The sequence below is a fragment of the Scyliorhinus torazame genome, chromosome 1, assembly GCF_047496885.1.
Source record: "Scyliorhinus torazame isolate Kashiwa2021f chromosome 1, sScyTor2.1, whole genome shotgun sequence".
NCBI classification, from domain to species: Eukaryota; Metazoa; Chordata; class Chondrichthyes; order Carcharhiniformes; family Scyliorhinidae; genus Scyliorhinus; species Scyliorhinus torazame.
This window is the reverse complement of record NC_092707.1, coordinates 28050730-28075071: the sequence shown is the minus strand read 5'-3', so window position 1 is coordinate 28075071 and position 24342 is coordinate 28050730. Positions and strand designations below refer to the sequence as shown.

The 24342-nt window shown below is 46.4% G+C and overlaps 1 protein-coding gene across 5 annotated transcripts in view; it reads left to right on the top strand.

Annotated features, from left to right (window-relative positions):
- The window catches only part of acacb (acetyl-CoA carboxylase beta), a 222313-nt gene that overhangs the window by 66544 nt on the left and 131427 nt on the right, over window positions 1–24342 (top strand). For all 5 annotated transcript variants that reach the window (XR_011935459.1, XM_072478628.1, XM_072478459.1 and 2 more), the window contains 6 exons: window positions 4958–5167; window positions 16344–16514; window positions 17073–17234; window positions 17980–18143; window positions 21557–21707; window positions 22879–22982. Coding sequence is in view for 4 of the 5 variants with exons in the window: in XM_072478628.1 (XP_072334729.1) it covers window positions 4958–5167; window positions 16344–16514; window positions 17073–17234; window positions 17980–18143; window positions 21557–21707; window positions 22879–22982 (962 nt within the window). In the remaining variant the exon portion in view is untranslated. The remainder of the gene's footprint in view (window positions 1–4957; window positions 5168–16343; window positions 16515–17072; window positions 17235–17979; window positions 18144–21556; window positions 21708–22878; window positions 22983–24342) is intronic.

The window sequence follows — 24342 nt, the reverse complement described above, 5'->3', positions numbered from 1 at the left end:
GCAACAACCTACCATGCGGTACCTTGTCAAAGGCTTTGCTAAAGTCCATGTAGACAACGTCTACTGCACTACCCTCATCTACCTTCTTGGTCACTCCCTCAAAAAACTCAATCAAATTTGTGAGACATGATTTTCCACGCACAAAGCCATGCTGACTGCCCCGAATCAGTCCTTGCCTCTCTAAATGCTTGTAGATCCTGTCTCTCAGAATACCTTCTAGCAACCTACCTACTACAGACGTTAGGCTCACCGGTCTGTAGTTCCCAGGCTTTTCCCTGCTGCCCTTCTTAAACAAGGGCACAACATTCGCCACTCTCCAATCTTCAGGCACCTCACCTGTGGCTGCCGATGATTCAAATATCTCGGTTAGGGGACCCGCAATTTCCTCCCTAGCCTCCCACAACATCCTGGGATACATTTCATCAGGTCCCGGGGATTTATCTACCTTGATGCGCTTTAAGACTTCCAGCACCTCCTCCTCTGTAATATGCACACTTCTCAAGACATCACTATTTATTTCCCTTAGTTTCCTAACATCCATGCCTTTCTCCACCGTGAATACCGATGAGAAATATTCATTCAGGATCTCACCCAACTCTTGTGGCTCTGCACATAAATGCCCTTGTTGATCCTTAAGAGGCCCTACTCTGTCCCTAGTTACTCTTTTCCCCTTTATGTATCTGTAGAATCTCTTTGGATTCTCCCTTGCATTATTTGCCAAAGCAATTTCATGTCCCCTTTTTGCCCTCCTGATTTCCCTCTTAACTCTATTTCGACAATCTCTATACTCTTCAAGGGATCTACTTGATCCCAGTTGCTTATGTACGTCATATGCCTCCTTCTTCTTTTTGACCAGAGTCTCAATATCTCGAGTCATCCAGGGTTCCCTACTTCTACCAGCCTTGCCCTTCACTCTAAAGGGAATGTGCTTACCCTGCACCCTGGTTAACACATTTTTAAAAGCCTCCCATTTACCAGCCGTCCCTTTGTCTGCCAATAGTCTCCCCCAATCTACCTCTGCAAGTTCCTGTCTGATACCATCAAAATTGGCCTTGCCCCAATTAAGAATTTTAACTCTTGGGCCAGACCTATCATTCTCCATAGCTATCTTAAAACTAATGGAATTATGGTCACTTGTCCCAAAGTGATCCCTCACTAGCACTTCTATCACTTGCCCTTCCTTATTTCCCAAGACGAGGTCAAGTTTTGCCCCCTCTCTAGTCGGTCCATCCACATACTGAATGAGAAATTCCTCCTGAATACACTCAACAAATTTCCCTCCATCCAAGCCCCTAATGCTATGACTGTCCCAGTCAATGTTGGGAAAGTTAAAGTCCCCTACTACTACCACCCTATTATTCTTGCAGCTATCTGTAATCTCCTTACATATTTGCTCCTCAATTTCCCGCTGACTATTTGGGGGCCTGTAGTACAGTCCTACCAAGGTGATCTCTCCCTTCTTATTTTTCAGTTCCACCCATATAGACTCAGTGGGCGAACCCTCGGATATATCCCCTCTAAGTACTGCCGTGATGTTCTCCCTAATCAAAAACGCCACTCCCCCTCCTCTCTTACCTCCTGTTCTATCCTTTCTATAGCATCTGTAGCCCGGAACATTGAGCTGCCAGTCCTGCCCCTCCCTTAGCCATGTTTCAGTCATAGCTATAATATCCCAGTCCCATGTGCCCGTCCATGCCCTGAGTTCATCCGCTTTGCCCGTCAGGCCCCTTGCATTGAAATAAATGCAGTTTAATGTAGACCTTCCTTGCTCTCTGCCCTGCTTTCTCTGGTCATGCTTTACACACTCTCCCTTCCTGCCTTTTGTTTCTGTCCCCACTGACTTCCTACATCGGTTCCCATCCCCCTGGCACATTAGTTTAAACCCTCCCCAACTGCACTAGCAAACACCCCCCCGAGAACATTGGTTCCGGTCCCACCCAGATGCAGACCGTCCGATTTGTACAGGTCCCACCTCCCCCAGAATCGGTCCCAATGTCCCAGGAATTTGAAACCCTCCCTCTTGCACCATCTCTCAAGCCACGTATTCATCCTAGCTATCCTGTCATTCCTACTCTGACTATCACGTGGCACTGGTAGCAATCCTGAGATTACTACCTTTGAGGTCCTACTTTTTAGTTTAACTCCTAACTCCCTAAATTCAGCTTGTAGGACCTCATCCCGTTTTTTACCTATATCGTTGGTGCCTATATGCACCACGACAGCTGGCTGTTCACCCTCCCCCTCCAGAATGCCCTGCAGCCGCTCCGAGACATCCTTGACCCTTGCACCAGGGAGGCAACATACCAACCTGGATTCTCGTTTGCGTCCGCAGAAACGCCTGTCTATTCCCCTTACGATTGAATCCCCTATCACTATAGCTCTGCCACTCTTTTTCCCGCCCTTCTGTGCAGCAGAGCCAGCCACGGTGCCATGAACCTGGCTGCTGCCACCTTCCCCTGGTGAGCCATCTCCCCCAACAGTTTCCAAAACGGTAAATCTGTTTTGGAGGGAGATGACCGCAGGGTGACCGCAGGGTGAGACCACCAGTTGGTGAGAACACATATATTTTGTCTACCACCAGCCCCAGCCAACATTTCTCCATTGATCCTTCTGGGATGTCTGATGTACCATTGTACTTTAATGCAGCATTAAGTTGCAGATCTGGGCCAGGATAGTCTGTTTTGGAGGCTAAGTGCTCCTGCTAGCGGAGAATCACTACTTGTCTCCACTATCGCTAGGAGCAGCAGGACCTGGTACGCGAGTCTCTCCCTTTTACCATGCCAATTATTCCTAGGGGAAAGTTCTCTGGATTCCATCGGAATCCCGGTATCGGGCCTCCATTTTGAGCGGGAGGCCCGATTCAAAGGTCGGCAGTGGATACCGCCACCCCCCCCCCCCCCCCGCCCCCCTCAACCCTGTGCACGCGGGCCCCACCACCAGAATAATGGATCACCTCCCCACAGCATGCACATGAGTGTGACCCGATACCCCCCCCCTTTAGAGAGACCCCCCCGGCACCCCCTATTTCACAGCAGAAAACACTTAGCTCCTTTTTGATGTGGTGAGGAGCTGTCAATCATAGCAAGAGTGTTTGTTTGTAAACATCGTGGTTTGCATCAAAGCAGGGTAATTGAGATGCATTCAAGCATGAAGAGATAGGTAAATAAGCAAATGCCTAAGCCACTGTGTTGGGGGTGGGTCTCTGTTGGGGGGGTTCTGAAGGGGAGGGGATCGGCTCACCCTCAAGCCTTCATGCTGTGATGGTGTGACCGGTATTTCTGTGGTGGGGGTGGGAGGTGGATGCCCCTACTTGTCAGTGGGAGGTGGGAGAGGGCAGGTTTTCTTTGTGGGGGGGAGGTGCTGCGGAGGGTGGCCTTCCGATGGATTTTGTTTGTTTCAGTTATGCTCTGACCTCCTTGGCCCACCTCTGGATCCACCGCGTCCCTTGGGCAAACTTGCACAAAAGCCTGCCCAGTGGATTTCCCACTGTGGGAGTCAGAGCATAACTGAGAGGTGGAGACTTGAGTTTTGAGCCCATTAATTACATTAACAGTTATTTAAATGCTTGATTTGCATACTTCTGCCAGCGCGGGGCAAGTAGGACACTGAGGCCACCAGCGGGGAATTCAAGCATCACAAGCCATTTTTTCCCTTGACGCTCTATTCTCTGCCCAGTCGGGAATCCTGATCTAAGTGATGGAGTTCAACCTTGATAAATGAGAAGTGATTCATTTTGGAAGGTCGAATTTGAATGCTGAATACAGGGTTAAAGGCAGGATTCTTGGAAGTGTGGAGGAACAGTGTTGGGGTCCACGTACATAGATCCCTCAAAGTTGCCACCCAGGTTGATAGGGTTGTTAAGAAAGTGTATGGTGTGTTGGCTTTCATTAACAGGGGGATTTAGTTTAAGAACTGCAAGGTTTTGCTGCAGCTTTATAAAACTCTAGTTAGACCATACTTGGAATATTGTGTCCAGTTCTGGTCGCCTCATTATAGGAAAGATGTGGATGCTTTGGAGAGGGTGCAGAGGAGATTTACTAGGATGCTGCCTGGACTGGAGGGCATGTCTTATGAAGAAAGGTTGAGGGAGCTAGGGCTTTTCTCACTGGAGTGAAGAAGGCAGAGAGGTGACTTGATAGTGGTGTACAAGGTGATGAGAGGCATGGATAGAGTGGATAGCCGGAGACTTTTCCCCAGGGTGGAAATGGCTGTCACAAGGGGACATAATTTTAAGGTGATTGGAGGAACGTATAGGGGAGATGTCAGAGGTAGGTTCTTTACACAGAGAGTGGTGGGTGCGTGGAATGCACCGCCAGCAGAGGTGGTGGAGTCAGAGTCATTAGGGACATTTAAGCGACTCTTATACAGGCACATGGACATCAGTAAATTGAAGGGGTGTAGATTAGGTTGATCTTAGATTAGGATAAATGGTCGGCACAACATCGTGGGCTGAAGGGCCTGTACTGTGCTGTACTGTTCTATGTTCTATGTAAGTGACGTTGAATGCAGAATCCACCCGCTGAATATCTGCAGAGTATCACCATTTTTATCCCACCATGCATAAATAGCAAAAACCATAAATTAGAAAATTTCCTCGAATGCTGCTCTACAAGTATGATCACATGGCAATCAATTGCAGTGCAGGACAAATGCGGCTGGAATGATTCTCCTTTTCCGTGGCTCTATTATTCCCTTCACGAGGTGCAAAGGTTTTTAAAGTTCCATCACATGGAAGCAGCAACTGTTTGGTACCTTGCCTAAATGATTGAACCTAGAAAATGTCCCACCAACAGATTAGTCTTGTAGTAGTGGTGTTGCATACTAGTCATAAATAACCAGCTTGTATCGATATAAATGGTAATGTGCATGTCATAAACTGTAACGAGGTTGAGTCTCTTCGAGTGAAAGGTTGCTTTAACATTCCTGGAGTTGGATAAATCTATGGCGTCTTCTTCAGGTTCAGACTGAGGTACCTGGATCTCCGATTTTCGTCATGCAAATGGCCCAGCATGCCCGACACCTTGAGGTACAGATCCTGGCAGACCAGTACGGAAATGCTATCTCGTTGTTTGGCCGTGACTGTTCCATTCAACGCAGGCACCAGAAGATTATTGAGGAAGCGCCTGCTACTATAGCAACTCAGTCAGTGCTTGAGTATATGGAACAAGTGAGTATTATTTTAGGGGAGGGAGATGGACTTTGTGCCCAAGCACCAGTTAGTTTACAGTGGGAAACGTTTTGTAATAATGTCCAATACCATTGGGTAAACCATCTTGCAACATAGCTTTTCAGGTGAATGTACTGATGAGAGCAGGATAAGACTCTCAATGTGTCTGTGTCACTGATTAATGTCATGTACTTGAACATTGGCCCAGATTTTGTGGACGTGCCAATAGAACTGATTCATCTATTTGTTGCACTGAAACTTGGCCACAAACTTAACATGTGTTGATTAAGAATCCATTTCAAGCCCTCTTCAGAGGACCTAGGACCTGTGTGAACAGGGCATGCAGCATTATGGGCAGAACCTTGCCATTTTGGCAAAGTGTGAACTCGGGTGGGAAAAGTGGCGTGTAGCTTTTCCCGCCATACTTGTTGACATACTTGTTTGTCAATGAAATGTAAGGGCCGTGCTTTGCGCATGGTGAAGTCGAGACATCCTGAGTGAGTGAGACAGCTAGAGTGAGATGAAACTTGGTAATTTGGAGCAGTGAGGTCATCAATTCAATCTAATTGTCCTGTTTTTCAGTTAAAAGTTCAGTGTGTACCTTAGTGTCCGATTGGCTGAAGCTGCCCCCACCCCTAAATGCTGAATGGCAGTAATCTCAGTCACCTGAAGCCTGATTAGTGGCAAAAGGTATGAATTGTATTAAATTGCATTCTTCTTCTGTTTGAAGCTTAAGTAGTGTGAGTCATCGTGTTTAGCTGAGTTCTATGTAAAAGACAGACACAAAGTGCACACTCAGTAAGCTTTACGCACGGTGAAGTCGAGACATCCTGAGGTGAAACTTGGTAACTTGGAGCAGTGAGGTAATTCGGTGCAGAGTGGGAGGAGGTGCTGTTCCCCTATCATTTTGTTTTCCTTCTTCTGGCTTGTAACTGTTAATCTGCAGGGAGAGATCCAGAGAGCATCACAGAAAGGTAAGTGATACAAATATCTTTTCAAATTGTGAGGGGAGCAACTGAAGTGAAATCACAGTAAAGCTGTGACCTGATTGGTTGGTAGGAAATCTGTTAAATTTGGGGGAAAAAATAACATTGAAAAAAAAAACTAATCAATAAACTAGGTAGAAGAGTAACTAAACCTGAGGGTAGAGATTAGTATTTAGCATTTAATTTGACAGTAAAAATCTAGTGTCAGGGCCATACAGTTATTTGAAACTCAATCTAACAATTATTCAAGTATTTATTTTAAATTAATTAACTAGTGCTTAAATGTCACTCAGCATAGAACATAGAACATTACAGCGCAGTACAGGCCCTTCAGCCCTCGATGTTGCGCCGACCTGTGAAACCACTCTAAAGCCCATTTACACTATTCCCTTATCGTCCATATGTCTATCCAATGACCATTTGAATACCCTTAGTGTTGGCGAGTCCTCTACTGTTGCAGGCAGGGCATTCCACACCCTTACTACTCTCTGAGTAAAGAACCTACCTCTGACGTCTGTCTTATATCTATCTCCCCTCAATTTAAAGCTATGTCCCCTCGTGCTCGACATCACCATCCGAGGAAAAAGGCTCTCACTGTCCACCCTATCCAATCCTCTGATCATCTTGTATGCCTCAATTAAGTCACCTCTTAACCTTCTTCTCTCCAACGAAAACAGCCTCAAGTCCCTCAGCCTTTCCTCATAAGATCTTCCCTCCATACCAGGCAACATTCTGGTAAATCTCCTCTGCACCCTTTCCAATGCTTCCACATCCTTCCTATAATGCGGTGACCAGAATTGCACGCAATACTCTAAATGCGGCCGCACCAGAGTTTTGTACAGCTGCAACATGACCTCATGGCTCTGAAACTCAATCCCTCTACCAATAAAAGCTAACACACCGTATGCCTTCTTAACAACCCTCTCAACCTGGGTGGCAACTTTCAGGGATCTATGTACATGGACACCGAGATCTCTCTGCTCATCCACACTGCCAAGAATCTTACCATTAGCCCAGTACTCTGTCTTCCTGTTATTCCTTCCAAAATGAATCACCTCACACTTTTCTGCATTAAACTCCATTTGCCACCTCTCAGCCCAGCGCTGCAGCTTATCTATGTCCTTCTGTAACTTGTAACATCCTTCCGCACTGTCCACAACTCCACCGACTTTAGTGTCATCTGCAAATTTACTCACCCATCCTTCTACACCCTCCTCCAGGTCATTTATAAAAATGACAAACAGCAGTGGCCCCAAAACAGATCCTTGTGGTACACCACTAGTAACTGGACTCCAGTCTGAACACTTCCCATCAACCACCACCCTTTGTCTTCTTCCAGCTAGCCAATTTCTGATCCAAACTGCTAAATCTCCCTGAATCCCAAGCTTCCGTATTTTCTGCAGTAGCCTACCGTGGGGAACCTTATCAAACGCTTTACTGAAATCCATATACACCACATCAACTGCTTTACCCTCATCCACCTGTTTGGTCACCTTTTCAAAGAACTCAATAAGATTTGTGAGGCACGACCTACCCTTCACGAAACCGTGTTGACTATCTCTAATCAAATTATTCCTTTCCAGATGATTATACACCCTATCTCTTATAAACCTTTCCAAGATTTTGCCCACAACAGAAGTAAGGCTCACTGGTCCATAGTTACCGGTATTGTCTCTACTCCCCTTCTTGAACAAGGGGACAACATTTGCTATCCTCCAGTCTTCTGGCACTATTCCTGTAGACAAAGATGACTTAAAGATCAAAGCCAAAGGCTCAGTAATCTCCTCCCTACCTTCCCAAAGAATCCTAGGATAAATCCCATCCGGCCCAGGAGACTTATCTATTTTCACCCTTTCCAGAATTGTTAACACCTCCTCCTTATGAACCTCAAGCCCTTCTAGTCTAGTAGCCTGAATCTCAGTATTCTCCTCGACAACATTGTCTTTTTCCTGTGTGAATACTGACGAAAAATATTCATTTAGCACCTCTCCTATCTCCTCGGACTCCAAGCACAACTTCCCACTACTGTCCTTGACTGGCCCTACTCTTACCCTAGTCATTCTTTTATTCCTGACATATCTATAGAAAGCTTAAGGGTTATCCTTGATCCTACCTGCCAAAGACTTCTCATGTCCCCTCCTGGCTCTTCTTAGCTCTCTCTTTAGGTCCTTCCTAGCTAACTTGTAACTCTCGAGCGCCCTTACTGAACCTTCATGTCTCATCTTTACATAAGCCTCCTTCTTCCTCTTGACAAGTGTTTTGACTGCCTTAGTAAACCACGGTTCCCTTGCTCGACCACTTCCTCCCTGCCTGACAGGTACATACTTGTCAAGGACACGCAGTAGCTGTTCCTTGAACAAGCTCCACATTTCCATTGTGCCCATCCCCTGCAGTTTTCCTCTCCATCCGATGCATCCTAAGTCTTGCATTATCGCATCATAATTGCCTTTCCCCCAGATATAACTCTTGCCCTGCGGTATATACCTATCCCTTTCCATCACTAAAGTAAACTTAATCGAATTGTGGTCACTGTCACCAAAGTGCTCACCTTCCTCCAAATCTAACACCTGTCCTGGTTCATTACCCAGTACCAAATCCAATACAGCCTCGCCTCTCGTTGGCCTATCTACATACTGTGTCAGGAAACCGTCCTGCACACATTGGACAAAAACGGACCCATCTAAAGTACTCGAACTATTGCGTTTCCAGTCAATATTTGGAAAGTTAAAGTCCCCCATAACAACTACCCTGTTGCTTTCGCTCCTATCCAGAATCATCTTTGCAATCCTTTCCTCTACATCTCTGGAACTTTTCGGAGGCCTATAGAAAATCCCTAACAGGATGACCTCTCCTTTCCTGTTTCTAACCTCAGCCCATACTACCTCAATTGACGAGTCCTCATCAAACGTCCTTTCTGCCACCGTAATACTGTCCTTGACTAACAATGCTACCCCTCCCCCTCTTTTACCACCTTCCCTGAGCTGACTGAAATATCTAAACCCCGGCACCTGCAACAACCATTCCTGTCCCTGCTCTATCCATGTCTCCGAAATGGCCACAACATCGAAGTCCCAGGTACCAACCCATGCCGCAAGTTCACCCACCTTATTCCGGATGCTCCTGGCATTGAAGAAGACACACTTTAAACCACCTTCCTGCCTGCCGGTACACTCCTGCAACTTTAAAACCTTACTCATGACCTCACTACTCTCAACCTCCTGTATACTGGAGCTACAATTCAGGTTCCCAAGCCCCTGCTGAACTAGTTTAAACCCTCCCGAAGAGCATTAGCAAATTTCCCCCCCAGGATATTGGTACCCCTCTGGTCCAGGTGTAGACCATCCTGTTTGTAGAGGTCCCACTGACCCCAGAATGAGCCCCAGTTATCCAGAAATCTGAAACCCTCCCTCCTGCACCATCCCTGTAGCCAACTCCTCTCTCTCCCCATTCCTCGTCTCGCTATCACGTGGCATGGGTAACAACCCAGAGATAATAACTCTGTTTGTCCTCGATCTAAGTTTCCACCCTAGCTCCCTGAATTCCTGCCTTACGTCCCTATCCCTTTTCCTACCTATGTCGTTGGTACCTATGTGGCCCACGACTTGGGGCTGCTCCCCCTCCCCCTTAAGGATCCCAAAAACACGATCCGAGACATCACGCACCCTGGCACCTGGGAGGCAACACACCAACCGCGAGTCTCTCTCGTTCCCACAGAATCTCCTATCTATCCCCCTAACTATGGAGTCTCCAATGACTATTGCTCTACTCCTCTCCCCCCTTCCCTTCTGAGCAACAGGGACAGACTGTGAGATGTGGCAGGTCTGTGACGCTTCAGCGTTCCGGTCGACTAAATCTGCAGCAAGTGTAACCAATGGCAGCTCCTCACAGACCATGTGGTTCGGTCGGAGCAGCAATTGGATGCACTTAGGAGCATGCAGGTGGCGGAAAGAGTCATAGATAGGTCACACCCAAGGTGCAGGCAGACAGATGGGTGACCGCTAGAAAGGGCAGGCAGTCAGCACAGGAATCCTCTGTGGCTGTCCCTCTCTCTAACAGGAATACCGTTTTGGATACTGTTGAGGGGGATAGCCTATCAGGGGAAAACAACAACAGCCAGAACAGTGGCACCACAACTGGCTCTGTTGCTCAGCAGGGGAGGGCAAAGTGCAGGAGAGCAATAGTTATAGGGGACTCTATAGTAAGGGGCACAGATAGGCGCTTCTGTGGACGTGAAAGAGACTCGAGGATGGTGTGTTTCCTCCCTGGTGCCAGGGTCAAGGATATCTCTGAACGAACACAGGACATCCTGAAGGGGGAGGGTGAACAGCCAGAGATCGTAGTATACATACGTGCGAACGACATAGGCAGGAAGAGTGATGAGTTCCTGCAGAAGGAGTTCAGGGAGTTAGGCAGTAAGCTGAAAAGCAGGACATCTAGGGTTGTAATCTCAGGATTACTCCCTGTGCCATGTGCCACTGAGGCTAGAAATAGGAGGATAGTGCAGCTAAACACGTGGCTAAACTGGTGGTGCAGGAGGGAGGGTTTCAGATTTTTGGACCATTGGGATCTTTTCCGGGACAGGTGGGATCTGTACAAGAAGGACGGGTTACACCTAACCAGGAGGGGCAATGGTATCCTGGCTGGGAGGTTTGCTAAATTCGCTCGGGAGGATTTAAACTAGTATGGCGGGGGGTGGGAACAGAATGTGAGCTTAGAAGGTGTAATAACTGAAAGGGAAATAGAGAACCAAAATAAAAGAATAACATCTCCCTCAGGCAGAGCAAAAAAGATGACAAGTGTGAAAAGGGAGGTGGTCAATGCAGGATTGAGGGTGTTGTACCTAAATGCGCGCAGTAAACGGAACAAGGTAAATGAGCTTGTTGCGCACATTGAAATTGGCCGGTACAATGTTGTGGGCATCACAGAGACGTGGCTGCAAGGGGATCACGGCTGGGATCTAAATATACAAGGATATGTGTCATATCGAAAGGACAGGCAGATGGGCAAAGGGGGTGAGGTTGCATTGTTAGTAAGGAATGAAGTTAAATCGATAGCAAGGAGCGATATAGGATCAGAAGGCATTGAGTCTCTTGTGGGTAGAGTTGAGGAATCGCAAAGGTAAAAAGACCCTGATGGGAGTTATGTACAGGTTCCCTAGGAGTAGTCAGGAGGTGGGGCAGAAAATAAATCAGGAGATAGATAAGGTATGTAAAAAAGTCAATATTACAATAATCGTGGGGGACTTCAATATGCAGGTGGACTGGGAAAATCAGGTTGGTAGTGGATCCCAAGAAAAGGAATTTGTGGAATGTCTACAAGATGTTTTTTTGGAGCAGCTTGTGACAGAGCCTACTAGGGATCAGGCAATTCTGGATTTGGTGATGTGTAATGAGGCAAACTTGATTAGGGAACTTAAGGTGAATCCTGAGGAAGCAGTGACCACAATATGATAAAAGAGAAGCTGCAATCAGATGTAACGGTATTACAATTAAATAGGGTAACTGCAAAGACATGAGGGAGGAGCTGGCCAGAGTTGATTGGAAAAGGAACCTAGCAGGGAAGAAAGTGGAACAGCAATGGCAGGAGATTTTGGGGGATTTTCGGGAGGCACAACAGAAATTCATCTCAAGGAGGGGGAAACATTCTAAGGGGAGGACAAGGCATCCATGGCTGATGAGGGAAGTGAAGGACAGCATAAAGGCTAAAGAAAAAGCAGACAAAGTGGCGAGGATTAGTTGGGAGCTAAAGGATTGGGAAACCTTTAAAAGTGAGCAGAGGACAACTAAAAAAGCAATAAGGGGGGGAGGGGCAGAAGATGAAGTATGAGTGCAAGCTAGCTAGTAATATAAAGGAAGGTAGGAATAGTTTTTTCAATATATAGACCATAAGACCATAAGACCATAAGACATAGGAGCGGAAGTAAGGCCATTCGGCCCATCGAGTCTACTCCACCATTCAATCATGGCTGATTTCAACTCCATTTACCCTCTCTCTCTCCATAGCCTTTAATTCCTCGAGAAATCAAGAATTTATCAACTTCTGTCTTAAAGATACTCAACGTCCCGGCCTCCACCGCCCTCTGTGGCAATGAATTCCACAGACCCACCACTCTCTGGCTGAAGAAATTTCTCCTCATCTCTGTTCTAAAGTGACTCCCTTTTATTCTAAGGCTGTGCCCCCGGGTCCTAGTCTCCCCTGCTAATGGAAACAACTTCCCTACATCCACCCTATCTAAGCCATTCATTATCTTGTAGGTTTCTATTAGATCTCCCCTCAACCTCCTAAACTCCAATGAATATAATCCCAGAATCCTCAGACGTTCATCGTATGTTAGGCCTACCATTCCTGGGATCATCCGTGTGAATCTCCGCTGGACCCGCTCCAGTGCCAGTATGTCCTTCCTGAGTTGTGGGGCCCAAAATTGCTCACAGTATTCTAAATGGGGCCTAACTAATGCTTTATAAAGCTTCAGAAGTACATCCCTGCTTTTATATTCCAAGCCTCTTGAGATGAATATAAAAGGTAAGAGAGGCAAAAATAGACATTGGACCACTGGAAAATGTGGCTGGAGAAGTAATAATAGGAAACAAAGAAATGGCAGACGAACTGAATAGTTACTTTGCATCAGTCTTCACGGTGCAAGACACCAGTGGAATCCCAGACCTCCAGGAGAACCAGGGAGCAGAGGTGAGTGTAGTGACCATTACTAAGGAGAAGGTTCTGGGGAAACGGAAAGGTCTGAAGGTGGATAAATCACCTGGACCAGATGGACTACACCCCAGGGTCCTAAAAGAGATAGCTGAGGAGATTGTGGAGGCATTGGTGATGATCTTTCAGGAATCACTGGAGACAGGAAGGGTCCCAGAGTACTGGAAAGTGGCTAATGTAACACCACTGTTTAAGAGGGGAGGGAGGCAGAAGACGGGAAATTATAGGCCGGTTAGCCTGACTTCGGTCGTTGGTAAAATTTTAGAGTCCATTATTAAAGATGAGATCGCAGAGTACTTGGAAGTGCATGATAAAATAGGACTGAGTCAGCACGGCTTCGTCAAGGGGAGGTCACGTCTGACAAATCTTTTAGAGTTCTTTGAGGAAGTAACAAGGAATTTAGCCAAAGGAGAACCAGTAGACATGATTCATTTAGATTTCCAGAAGGCTTTTAACAAGGTGCCGCATAGGAGACTGTTAAATAAGTTAAGAGCCCATGGTGTTAAGGGTAAGATCCTGGCATGGATGGAGGATTGGCTGACTGGCAGAAGGCAGAGAGTGGGGATAAAGGAATCTTTTTCAGGATGGCAGCCGGTGACTAGTGGTGTACCTCAGGGGTCGGTGCTGGGACCACAACTTTTCACAATATACATTAATGATCTGGAGGAAGGAACTGAAGGCACTGTTGCTAAGTTTGCAGATGATACAAAGATCTTTAGAGTGGCAGGTGGTATTGAGGAAGCAGGTGGGCTGCAGAAGGACTTGGACAGGCTAGGAGAGTGGGCAATGAAGTGGCAGATGGAATACAATGTGGAAAAGTGAGAGGTTATGCACTTTGGAAGGAGAAATGGAGGCATAGACTATTTTCCTAATGGGAAGATGCTTAGGAAATCAGAAGCACAAAGAGACTTGGAAGTCCTTGTTCACGATTCTCTTTAGGTTAACATGCAGGTTCAGTCGGCAGTTAGGAAGGCAAATGCAATGTTAGCATTCATGTCGAGAGGGCTAGAATACAAGACCAGGGATGTACTTCTGAGGCTATATAGGCCCTGGTCAGACTCTATTTGGAGTATTGTGAACAGTTTTGGGCCCTGTATCTAAGGAATGGTGTGCTGGCCTTGGAAAGGGTCCAGAGGAGGTTCACAAGAATGATTCCTGGAATGAATAGCTTGTCGTATGAGGAACGATTGAGGACTCTGGGACGGTACTCGGAGTTTAGAAGGATGAGGGGAGATCTTATTGAAACTTGCATGAGACTCCGAGGCCTGGATAGAGTGGACAAGGAGAGGATGTTTCCACTTGTAAGAAAAACTAGAAGCAGAGGACACAATCTCAGACTAAAGGGACGATCCTTTAAAACAGAGATGAGGAGGAATTTCTTCAGCCAGAGGGTGATGAATCTGTGGAACACTTTGCCGCAGAAGGCTGTGGAGGCCAAATCACTGAGTGTCTTTAAGACAGAGACAAATAGGTTTTTGATCAATAAGGGGATCAGGGGTTATGGGGGAGAAGGCAGGAGAATGGGGATGAGAAAAATATCAGTCATGATTGAATGGCGGAGCAGACTCGATGGGCCGAGTGGCCTAATTCTGTTTCTATGTCTTATGGTCCCACGATGTCATGCTGCTGGCCCTTCCCACCAGCAACTTAGGCTCTTGAAAGATTGGAACGGCCATTAAAAAAAAAGAAAAAAGGAACATCCAACAGACACGGAGCACTGCTCCCAACAGTGCCAGGGGGCAGTGCCAAAGTACTACCCAAGCATGTCTCTTTTCCCCCATGGGGACTGCACTTACCTGTGCACTTCCAGCGGGTTCTGTTCACCAGGTGTATGTTGAAGGGGACATGTCGTGATTCACGTCGACATAAAGACATGCCGACATGAATGGACAGTCCAACTTGGGGGGTGGGGGGCCCCCTTTTGGGTTTCCCGCTCCATTCTCCGCCAATACACTGTTCGCTACCCTGCCCCCTCCATATCTCCATATCCAACCTGATTGACAAATTCTTAACATGGTGTGCCAAATCTGAACCAAGGAGTTTAAGTTGAAATAGTTAATTTACTGCCAAGCTGTGCAGGAAACAAAATAAAGAGGGAAAAAGATAAATACTTGCATTTATGTAGCACTTTTCATGACCAACAATGCCTTAAAAGTGCTTTACAGACAATGAAATACTTTTGAAGTGTTCTCACTTGTAATGTAAGAAACGCAACAGCCAATATTGCACACGGCTAGCTCCCACATCAACATTATCAAAATGACCGATAATCCGTGGGTCATTGATTGTTGATTGAGGATAAATATTGACCAGAGGATAACCCCCCTGCTCTCTTTCGAAATAGAATGATGCGATCCTTTGCATCCAGCCGAGGCGGCAGATGGGGCCTCAGTTTAATGTCTCGTGCAAAAAAGATGGGCTTGGGATAGAAAGATAAAAAAGGCGGAAAGAAAAAGATGCTGTATAAAAACAGTGAACTGTTATTTCTACCAGAAATTCTGGGCCATTAAAATGATGCTGTGTAACCCGGTGTAGGAAATCACATTTACAAACTTAACCCACACCCAATGTGGCAGAATTTTTCCCCTCATGTCCAGAGGGCACAGCTTTATTTTGGGCTACAGTTCAACAGATGCGGTGCATTTTCTAAATGGTGATTGACCTTTTGTGAACATATTTGATTAATTTTAGCAGTCCATTTAACCTGACCCTCCCTTCACATATAGATGTATTTTAGCAGGGTTATTTTGTAGTACTCAAATGCCTGATTTTTTCTTTCTCTTTCTTTCTCTCCATGCTTAACCAAAGAATCCTTGCCCTAATTGCATGCCCACCTTCTGCCTTACTCAGTGTAAACCAAAGATTGTACTGGGGGCCTTTGTGTTTGCATGACACTGTATTTCATATGCATTTGCCAGCACTTTGATTTCAATATTCTTAATAATGTGTTGAATTGGGCAGCACAATAGCGCAGTGGCTAAGCACTGCTGTGCAGGGACCTGTGTTCAATTCTGGATGTGGGTGATTATCTGTGTGGAGTTTGCACTTTCTCCCATCTGCGTGGCCTCCTTCGGCACTGTAGGAGTTGTATGGTTCTATGGAATTCAATAATTTATGTTGAACCTATTTCTAAGCAAGCACCATAACTTCTCACAGAACATGACCTTTTGGATGGTTGTACACCAGGATTCAAAGGTACTGTTAAACCTCTTGGAAGGGATGACATACTTGGAAGGGTCAAAAACAGAATCTGTTTGGTTAAAATAAGGAACGAAAAGGAGTTATTACACGCGACTTGCTATATATTTTGGCCACTAAATAGTCAGCTCAAAATGGAGGAAGAAATTCACAGGCAAATTGCGGAATGGTGCAAGAGCTTTGGAGTACTGCAGTAATAATGGGGGAAGGGGGTGGTGGAGACATTCAATTATCCTGACCGAGACTGGGTACTTAACAATGTATGTAATCTTGCTATTTTGCAGTGTGCCGTGCGAATTGCCAAGATGGTTGCTTATGTTAGTGCAGGCACTGTAGAGTACCTCTACAGCCCAGATGGCAGCTTCTATTTCCTGGAACTCAATCCTCGCCTGCAGGTTGAACATCCCTGCACTGAGATGGTTGCAGATGTCAACTTGCCTGCTGCCCAGTTACAGGTAAAATGTAGAACACGTTTTACAGTGAGATTTGACTCTATGGTTGTGTTTCTTCTCTATAAGTTTCTGTTGAATTATTTTAAAATTTTGCGACTAAGCCTAAACTTGTTTCCGGTTTTGCATTTTGTTTACCAATGTGCCTTCATCCAACTCTGAAGAGCAATCTCCTGCTGTAAGAAGAAAGAAATCTTCAACAAAAACCCGTATTTTTATGGTATCTTGAATGTAATAAAATCTCCCAAGGTGATTCTCAGGGGCATTGTACAACCAATTATGACACCAAACCACATAAAATATTAGAGTAAATGACAAAAGTCAAAGTGGTAGATTTTGAGTGTGTTAAAGGAGGAGACTTTACATTGTGGTTTGATAGGATTTCCCAAATTGCAATAGGCATGTGACCCTTATAAAGTAGATCCTTTCTTAAATCTAACTTACTTCCATTTAAATGTTCACGTTTGAGAAGATACTGGCAGTGCAGAAGTAATTAGAATACCAGATCAGTCCGTGATTAGGTGCAGTTTCCGATTGCTGAGGCCTCTTTCTTCACCTCTGCAGATTGCCATGGGAATCCCCTTGCACCGGATTAAAGATATCAGAGTTCTGTATGGTGAATGTCCGTGGGCTGACTCACTGATCAACTTTGAGGAATCAACATACGTTCCACGACCAAGAGGTCATGTTATTGCCGCCAGGATCACAAGTGAAAACCCTGACGAGGTACAACTCAGACCTAGCCTTAATGAGTGTGAGTTCTTTATCCATAAATGTGATTGGGTTGTTTATTTCCAAATTAACTGTATTTTTCTTGCTGAGCCCTTTACATTCCTGTCTCTTTAATATGGATACAAATGAAAAGGCCATTTGGCCCACTTTGGTGTATCCATCCAGATTTTTTTTTTTTTTTAAAAGCTTGCATTTCACCTAATTTGCAATACATTGTGTTATCTAACTGTATCTTAAATGAATCTTTCACAGAATCCCTACAGTGCAGATAGAAGCCATTAGGCCCGTCGAGTCTGCACCGATCCTTTGAAAGAGCTCCCTGCCTCGGCCGAATCCCCCACCCTAAGAGGCAATTTATCATAGCCAATCTACCTAACCTGCACATCTTTGGACTATGTGAGGAAACCGGAGCACCCGTAGGAAACCCACGCAGACACGGGGAGAATGTGCAAACTCCACATAGACAGGCACCTGAGGTCGGGATCGAACCCGGGTTCCTGGTGCTGAGAGGCAGCAGTGCTAACCACTGTGCCACCCCCTTTGGGTTTCATTTGCACCAACATACCTGGAAGAGCATTACAAACTTTGATTACTGTGCATAAAGAAATTATCCTTGACTTATTTCCAAGTTGCCTGTGCACTGCTGCGTTTGTGCCCTCTTGCTCCAGCAGCTTGTCTTACCTTGAAGGAGTGCTCTGGAAGATTGACTTAATTTCTTTTCTTCTGTTCTCTCACCTAGGGATTTAAACCCAGTTCAGGAACAGTCCAGGAATTGAACTTCCGCAGTAACAAAAATGTCTGGGGTTACTTCAGTGTGGCAGCTGCTGGCGGCTTGCATGAGTTTGCTGATTCACAGTTTGGCCATTGCTTCGCCTGGGGAGAAAACCGTGAGGAGGCTATCTCGTTAGTACAAATTAGATTGCCCAGCATTTTACTGTTTGTTAATCTAGCCACATAGAGAATGTGCACAAGGATGCATTTCTTGTAAGGACAGTGCATAAATGGTGGTTGAATGTACAAATTATTCCCACGATTGATTGAAGGCTGGGAATACATTTTATATTTCACACTAAAGTACATGTTAGTTGTCTGCAGTAGTGCCCCCCCTCCCCCCACACACATACACACACACATAAACCTATGTTGCACCCTTTCCAAGGCCAAAATATCCTTTCGAAGGCGCGGTGCCCAGAACTGCTCACAGTACTCTCATGTGGGGTCTAACCAGTGTTTTGTATAGCAGCAGCATAACCCCTGTGCCTTTATATTCAAGCTCTTTAGATATAAAATATTCCATTTTCTTTGATTATTTTATGTACTTGTTCCTGGGATCGGTGCACCTGAACCCCCAGGTCTCTTCGGATGGCCATTGTACCTAACCTCTTTCCATTTAGAAAGTACTCTGCTCTATCCTTTTTTTCGTCCAAAATGGATAACCTCACAGTTGCTTACATGGATTACGATATCCATAGAGGTCAGCTTCCTCCTCCACCCCTCGTAAGTCTATGGCTGAAAGTCTGCTGATGGCCTTCTCACCTCCTGCTAACTGAAGCCCATAATAGGGTAATTACTTTATCCTGTGCAGGCACTAACAGCCACACCTTGCCCATCGCTGTCCATTTCTCCCACTCTGCAACAACCACCCCATCATCACTTACCTCTGACCTGGGATCCAGCAATGATACTAGGCCTCGGGAGGATTTTATAATGGTAGCAGTCACCGCTTCCCCAGTGGCACTGCTGGTCAATATGGCTTCTGGCCTCTGCTGGGCTAGCAGCTCTTGGCAGGCAGGACCTCCATCCCTGGGGTCCTTGGATCATTTGTCCATAAAGTGTCTGAATTGCTACAGGTTGTAGCGGGCCTTCCCCAAGAGGAAATGTGGGGATCTCACTGGCTGTCCAGCTGGCGGCCGAGATCCCCATCACATCCATAAGATTCTTCCCATGCTTTCGTTGACCTGAGGATCATACTTATGGACTGTAACTAACAAAGTAATCACCCAGAGTTGAATTTTAACCCGCAGAAAACTGGTGGATTAGGACTAGGTGGTGCTGCAGCGGTGGTTAAAGTCTGAAAAATCTGGTTCCCAACCGCAACCTGCCTACCTCCCTGCCTCAGTTAAAGAGGAGGAGCTGGGACTTTAAACATAACAATGAGGCTGTGAGCCGCATTGTCATTCAGCTTTTGAACTTTGTTGACTCGGTTTCCCAAGAACCACTAATCCAGAAACTTCATTAAGGCTAGGCTGGATTCAGTGGCTAACTTGTTTTACCTTCTTGATCCAGGTGTCTGCCTCAGAAGCCTCTTGGGATACACCAGGCCCCCAACGACCTTCCCCTTCAGACCTCCAATACCACCCTGAGATCCCGCTTCATACCATTTGGGTAGTGATGAGAATCAGGATGGCGATGACGTAGATCAAGTCGATGTTATTGCAATGAGGTTGGGATCATACATCCTGCACAGCATGATAGAGAGATAGCGAATTTCGGGAAGCACTTTGAACAGTCAGAGGGTTACTGAAAATCAAATGACTGTTAGTGACCATGTGTAAACAAAAACGCAATTTTATTTGAAATCTCTGTGTACTGCATTTGGGCTTGCATGCAGGTGCAGCAAGCTTTTAGGACGGTTAATGGAATGTTGACCTTTTTCGTACGAGGATTTGATAGTGTGCCAATTTCCTACGTCCCATAGAGGAAGTGTATTGAAGGTTCACCAGACTTGTTTGAGGAATGGCGGGACTTTCTGATGAAGGGGTTGTGCAAACTGGGCCAATATTCTCTAAAACATTGAAGAATGTGAGGTGATCTCAATGAAACCTACAAAATACTTAAAGGAATAGATGGGGTAGATGCAGATAAGGGGCGAAATTCTCCGGAAACGGCGCGATGTCCGCCGACTGGCGCCTAAAACGGCGCAAATCAGTCGGGCATCACTCCGCCCCAAAGGTGCGGAATGCTCCGCATCTTTGGGGGCTGAGCCCCAACCTTAAGGGCCGCGCCGGACGAATTTCCGCCCCGCCAGCTGGCGGAAAAGCCTTTTGGTGCCCCGCCAGCCGGTGCGGAAATGACATCTCCGGGCGGCGCATGCGCGGGAGCGTCAGCGGCTGCTGACAGCATTCCCGCGCATGCGCAGTGGAGGGAGTCTCTTCTGCCTCCGCCATGGTGGAGACCGTGGCGAAGGCGGAAGGGAAAGAGTGGCCCCACTGCACAGGCCCGCCCGCGGATCGGTGGGCCCCGATCGCGGGCCAGGCCACCGTGGGGGCACCCCCCGGGGCCAGATAGCCCCGCGCCCCCCCTCCAGGACCCCGGAGCCTGCCCGCGCCGCCTTGTCCCGCCGGTAAGGTAGGTGGTTTAATCTACGCCGGCGGGACAGGCATTTTAGCGGCGGGACTTCGGCCCATCCGGGCCGGGGAATGGCGGGGGGGGGCGCCAACCGGCGCAGCGCGATTCCCGCCCCCGCCGAATATCCAGTGGTGGAGAATTCGGCAACCGGCGGGGGCGGGATTCACGCCAGCCCCCGGCGATTCTCCGACCCAGCGGGGGGTCGGAGAATCTCGCCCAAGATGTTTCCCTTGGTCAGCTGGTACAATTTCAAAATAAGGGAGATCCACTTGGAACTGAGATGAGGAGAAATGTCTTTACACAGAGGGTTGTGAATCTTTGGAATTCTCTATCCTGGAAGGCTGTGGAAGCTCAGTAATTGAGTGTGTTTAAAGCAGAGATTGGTAGATTTCTGATTCACAATAAGAGTTTTGGGGATAGTGGTTGTAAAAGGCATTTCCGTCTCCGATCAGTCATGACAGTATTAAATAACAGAGCAGGATCGACGGGCTGAGTGGCCTACTCCTGTTCAATCCTATGAACTGCAGGCAGGTACTTTGAAAATAGCTATGGTTGTACAATGGAGTTTCACCAATACACAACTAGAGATGAGGGGAGAAAAGAATAATAATGAATAGGATAAAAGAGACAAATGGAAATTTGTTTTGTGAAAGTTAAGCATCGAATTCAGACAATTCCAAGCATTTGGTGTCAGATCCTACAATTGGCAGAGAAGGGAACTTCACCCCATTAATAGAAGCTGGATTTGTCCCGAGGAATGAAAGGATACTGTGCCAAATCTCTACGTCCCTTTTTTATTAGAACCCTAATTTGACCAATAACAGGAAAATCTAATGAGATAATGTCACTGGGACAAGGAAAAGAGTGACCTAAAGCAATACGCAACCTAAACAGCCCATCGATTGGTGCTATAAAGAAGTTAATGGAATGTTGCGAACTTCTTAGTTTTGCTGTCGTATTTCTTTTAGGAACATGGTTCTAGCCCTTAAGGAACTCTCAATCCGAGGTGACTTTAGGACAACTGTTGAGTACTTGATCAAGCTGCTGGAAACAGAGAGCTTTCAGAATAACACTATTGATACTAGCTGGCTTGACCACCTCATCGCAGACAAAATGCAGGTAATGATATTGATTGTGGGTGTGACTGAGAAAATGAAATTTGTGGAAGTTAAATAAGACTTGGCTTCCATTAGGTTTTTATAAATATTGCATTTTTAAGGCCAGTTTAGGCTAATTAGTAAAAAGAAAATGGAAGATTTGCACTTCTGTAGCATCTTTCACAACCACAGGACATCCCAGAATGCTTTACAACCAGTGAGCTACTTTTGAAGGGTAGTCACTGTTGTAATGCAGGACACACGGCAGGCAAATTGTGCACAGCAAGCTCCCACAAACATAATATGATCGGATCATTCACCTGTTCTTGTGATGTCTATTGCTGGATAAATACTGACCAGGACACTGGGGATAACTCCCATACATTTCTTCAAAACAGCACCATGAGGTCTTTCACATCCATTTGGAGGGGCCTCTGATTAAGGTCTCATGGGGAACATAGCACCTCTACTAGTGAAAGTAGCTTTAATTTTCGTGCTGAAATTCTGGGGTGGGACTTCAACACACAATGTTCTGAGTCAGAGGCAGGTGTGTTATCGGGCTTCAAATGAGCTTGTGCACCATAGGCTCCATAATCATAGTGGTCAGCGCTAAGCGATGTGAAATAGACTGACATGGCTGCTGTATCATTGCTTGGGATCCTGGAGTGGTGGAATAGAGCTACATGCTCACTAGTCCCAGAATGCAGAGTTCCTGCTCCTAGTTGGTCATCAGGGAAGGTGTCATGCAAAAGGTGAGAGCTACCCTGGCTCAAAAGAACCAGCCTGCTCGAAAACCGGACGACTCTGAGATCTGTCTCCAGAATTGGTTCTGGATCTACCCAGATCGAAGGGAATTCAAGTATTCTTCTGTTTTTGTTAAACAAAATTTCACTGAGTGCCAGACCACAATACAAATCCATCGGGTTAGTGCCATCAAATGAGGGGGATGCAAGTGTCACTGATGCAATAGAGGTGTTCTTCTGAGGTTTGGAATAAAATATGTTTTGGATTAGAGTGGACAGCTTCTGATATGTGTTACCACTAAGTGCTAGAAGCAGAAGTGTGTTGTGTTGCCCAGTAAGGATACCCCTCAAGTGCAAAAATCTACTCTTGGATGCAGAACAAATGTTGTGTTATGAAATATACTTTCCCAAGGAGATAAGTTATCTTAATTGATGTTTCTCTCCCTTTAGGCAGAGAGGCCAGATACAATGCTTGGAGTGGTATGTGGTGCTTTACACGTCGCAGATTCAGCCTTTCAATCAAGCATGGGTAACTTCCTGCATTCTCTTGAAAGGCAAGTTGTTGATGTGGTTTGGTGAGGTGAGAGGTCTGTGCACACAACCTGGCACCGTGGCTGGCTCTGCTGCGCAGCAGGGCAGGAAGAAGAATGGCAGGGCTACAGTGATAGGGGACTCAATCGTAAAGGGGATAGACAGGCGGTTCTGCGGAAGCAATCGAGACTCCAGGATGGTATGTTGCCTCCCTGGTACCAGGATCAAGAATGTCTCGGAGAGGCTGCAGGACATTCTGGGGGGGGGGGGGGGGGGGGAGGTGAACAGCCAGCTGTCGTGGTGCACATAGGCACCAACGATATACGTAAAAAACGGGACGAGGTCCTACAAGCTGAATTCAGGGAGTTCGGAGTTAAACTAAAAAGTCGGACCTCAAAGGTAGTAATCTCAGGATTGCTACCTGTGCCACGTGCTAGTCAGAGTAGGAATGTCAGGATAGATAGGATGAATGCATGGCTCGAGAGATGGTGCAAGAGGGAGGGATTCAAATTCCTGGGGCATTGGAACCGATTCTGTGGGAGGTGGGACCAGTACAAACCGGACGGTCTGCACCTGAGCAGGACTGGAACCGATGTCCTAGGGGGGGTGTTTGCGAGAGCTGTTGGGGAGGGTTTAAACTAATGTGGCAGGGGGATGGGAACCAATGGAGGAAGTCAGAAGGTAGTAAAACAGGGACAGAAACAAAAGGCAGTAAGGGGGAAAGTGTTTGTTTGTGATATACATAAATGATTTGGTAAAAGTTATAGGTGGTCTGATTAGCAAGTTTGCAGATGATGCTAAGATTGGTGGAGAATACAGCAAAATATAGATCGATTGGAGAGTTGGGCAGAGAAATGGCAGATGGAGTTCAATCCAAGCAAATGCGAGGTGATGCATTTTGGAAGATCTAATTCAAGAGCGGACTATACGGTCAATGGAAGAGTCCTGGGGAAAATTGATGTACAGAGAGATCTGGGAGTTCAGGTCCATTGTACCCTGAAGGTGGCAACGTAGGTTGATAAAGTGGTCAAGAAGGCATACAGCATGCTTGCCTTCATCGGACAGGGTATTGAGTACAAGAGTCGGCAGGTCATGTTACAGTTGTATAGGACTTTGGTTAGGCCACATTTGGAATACTGCGTGCAGTTCTGGTCACCGCATTACCAGAAGGATGTGGATGCTTTAGAGAGGGTGTAGAGGAGGTTCACCAGGATGTTGCCTGGTATGGAGGGTGCTAGCTATGAAGAAAGGTTGAGTAGATTAGGATTGTTTTCGTTGGAAAGACGGACGTTGAGGGGGGGACCTGATTGAGGTCTACAAAATTATGAGAGGTATGGACAAGGTGGATAGCAACAAGCTTTTTCCAAGAGTGGGGGTGTCAAT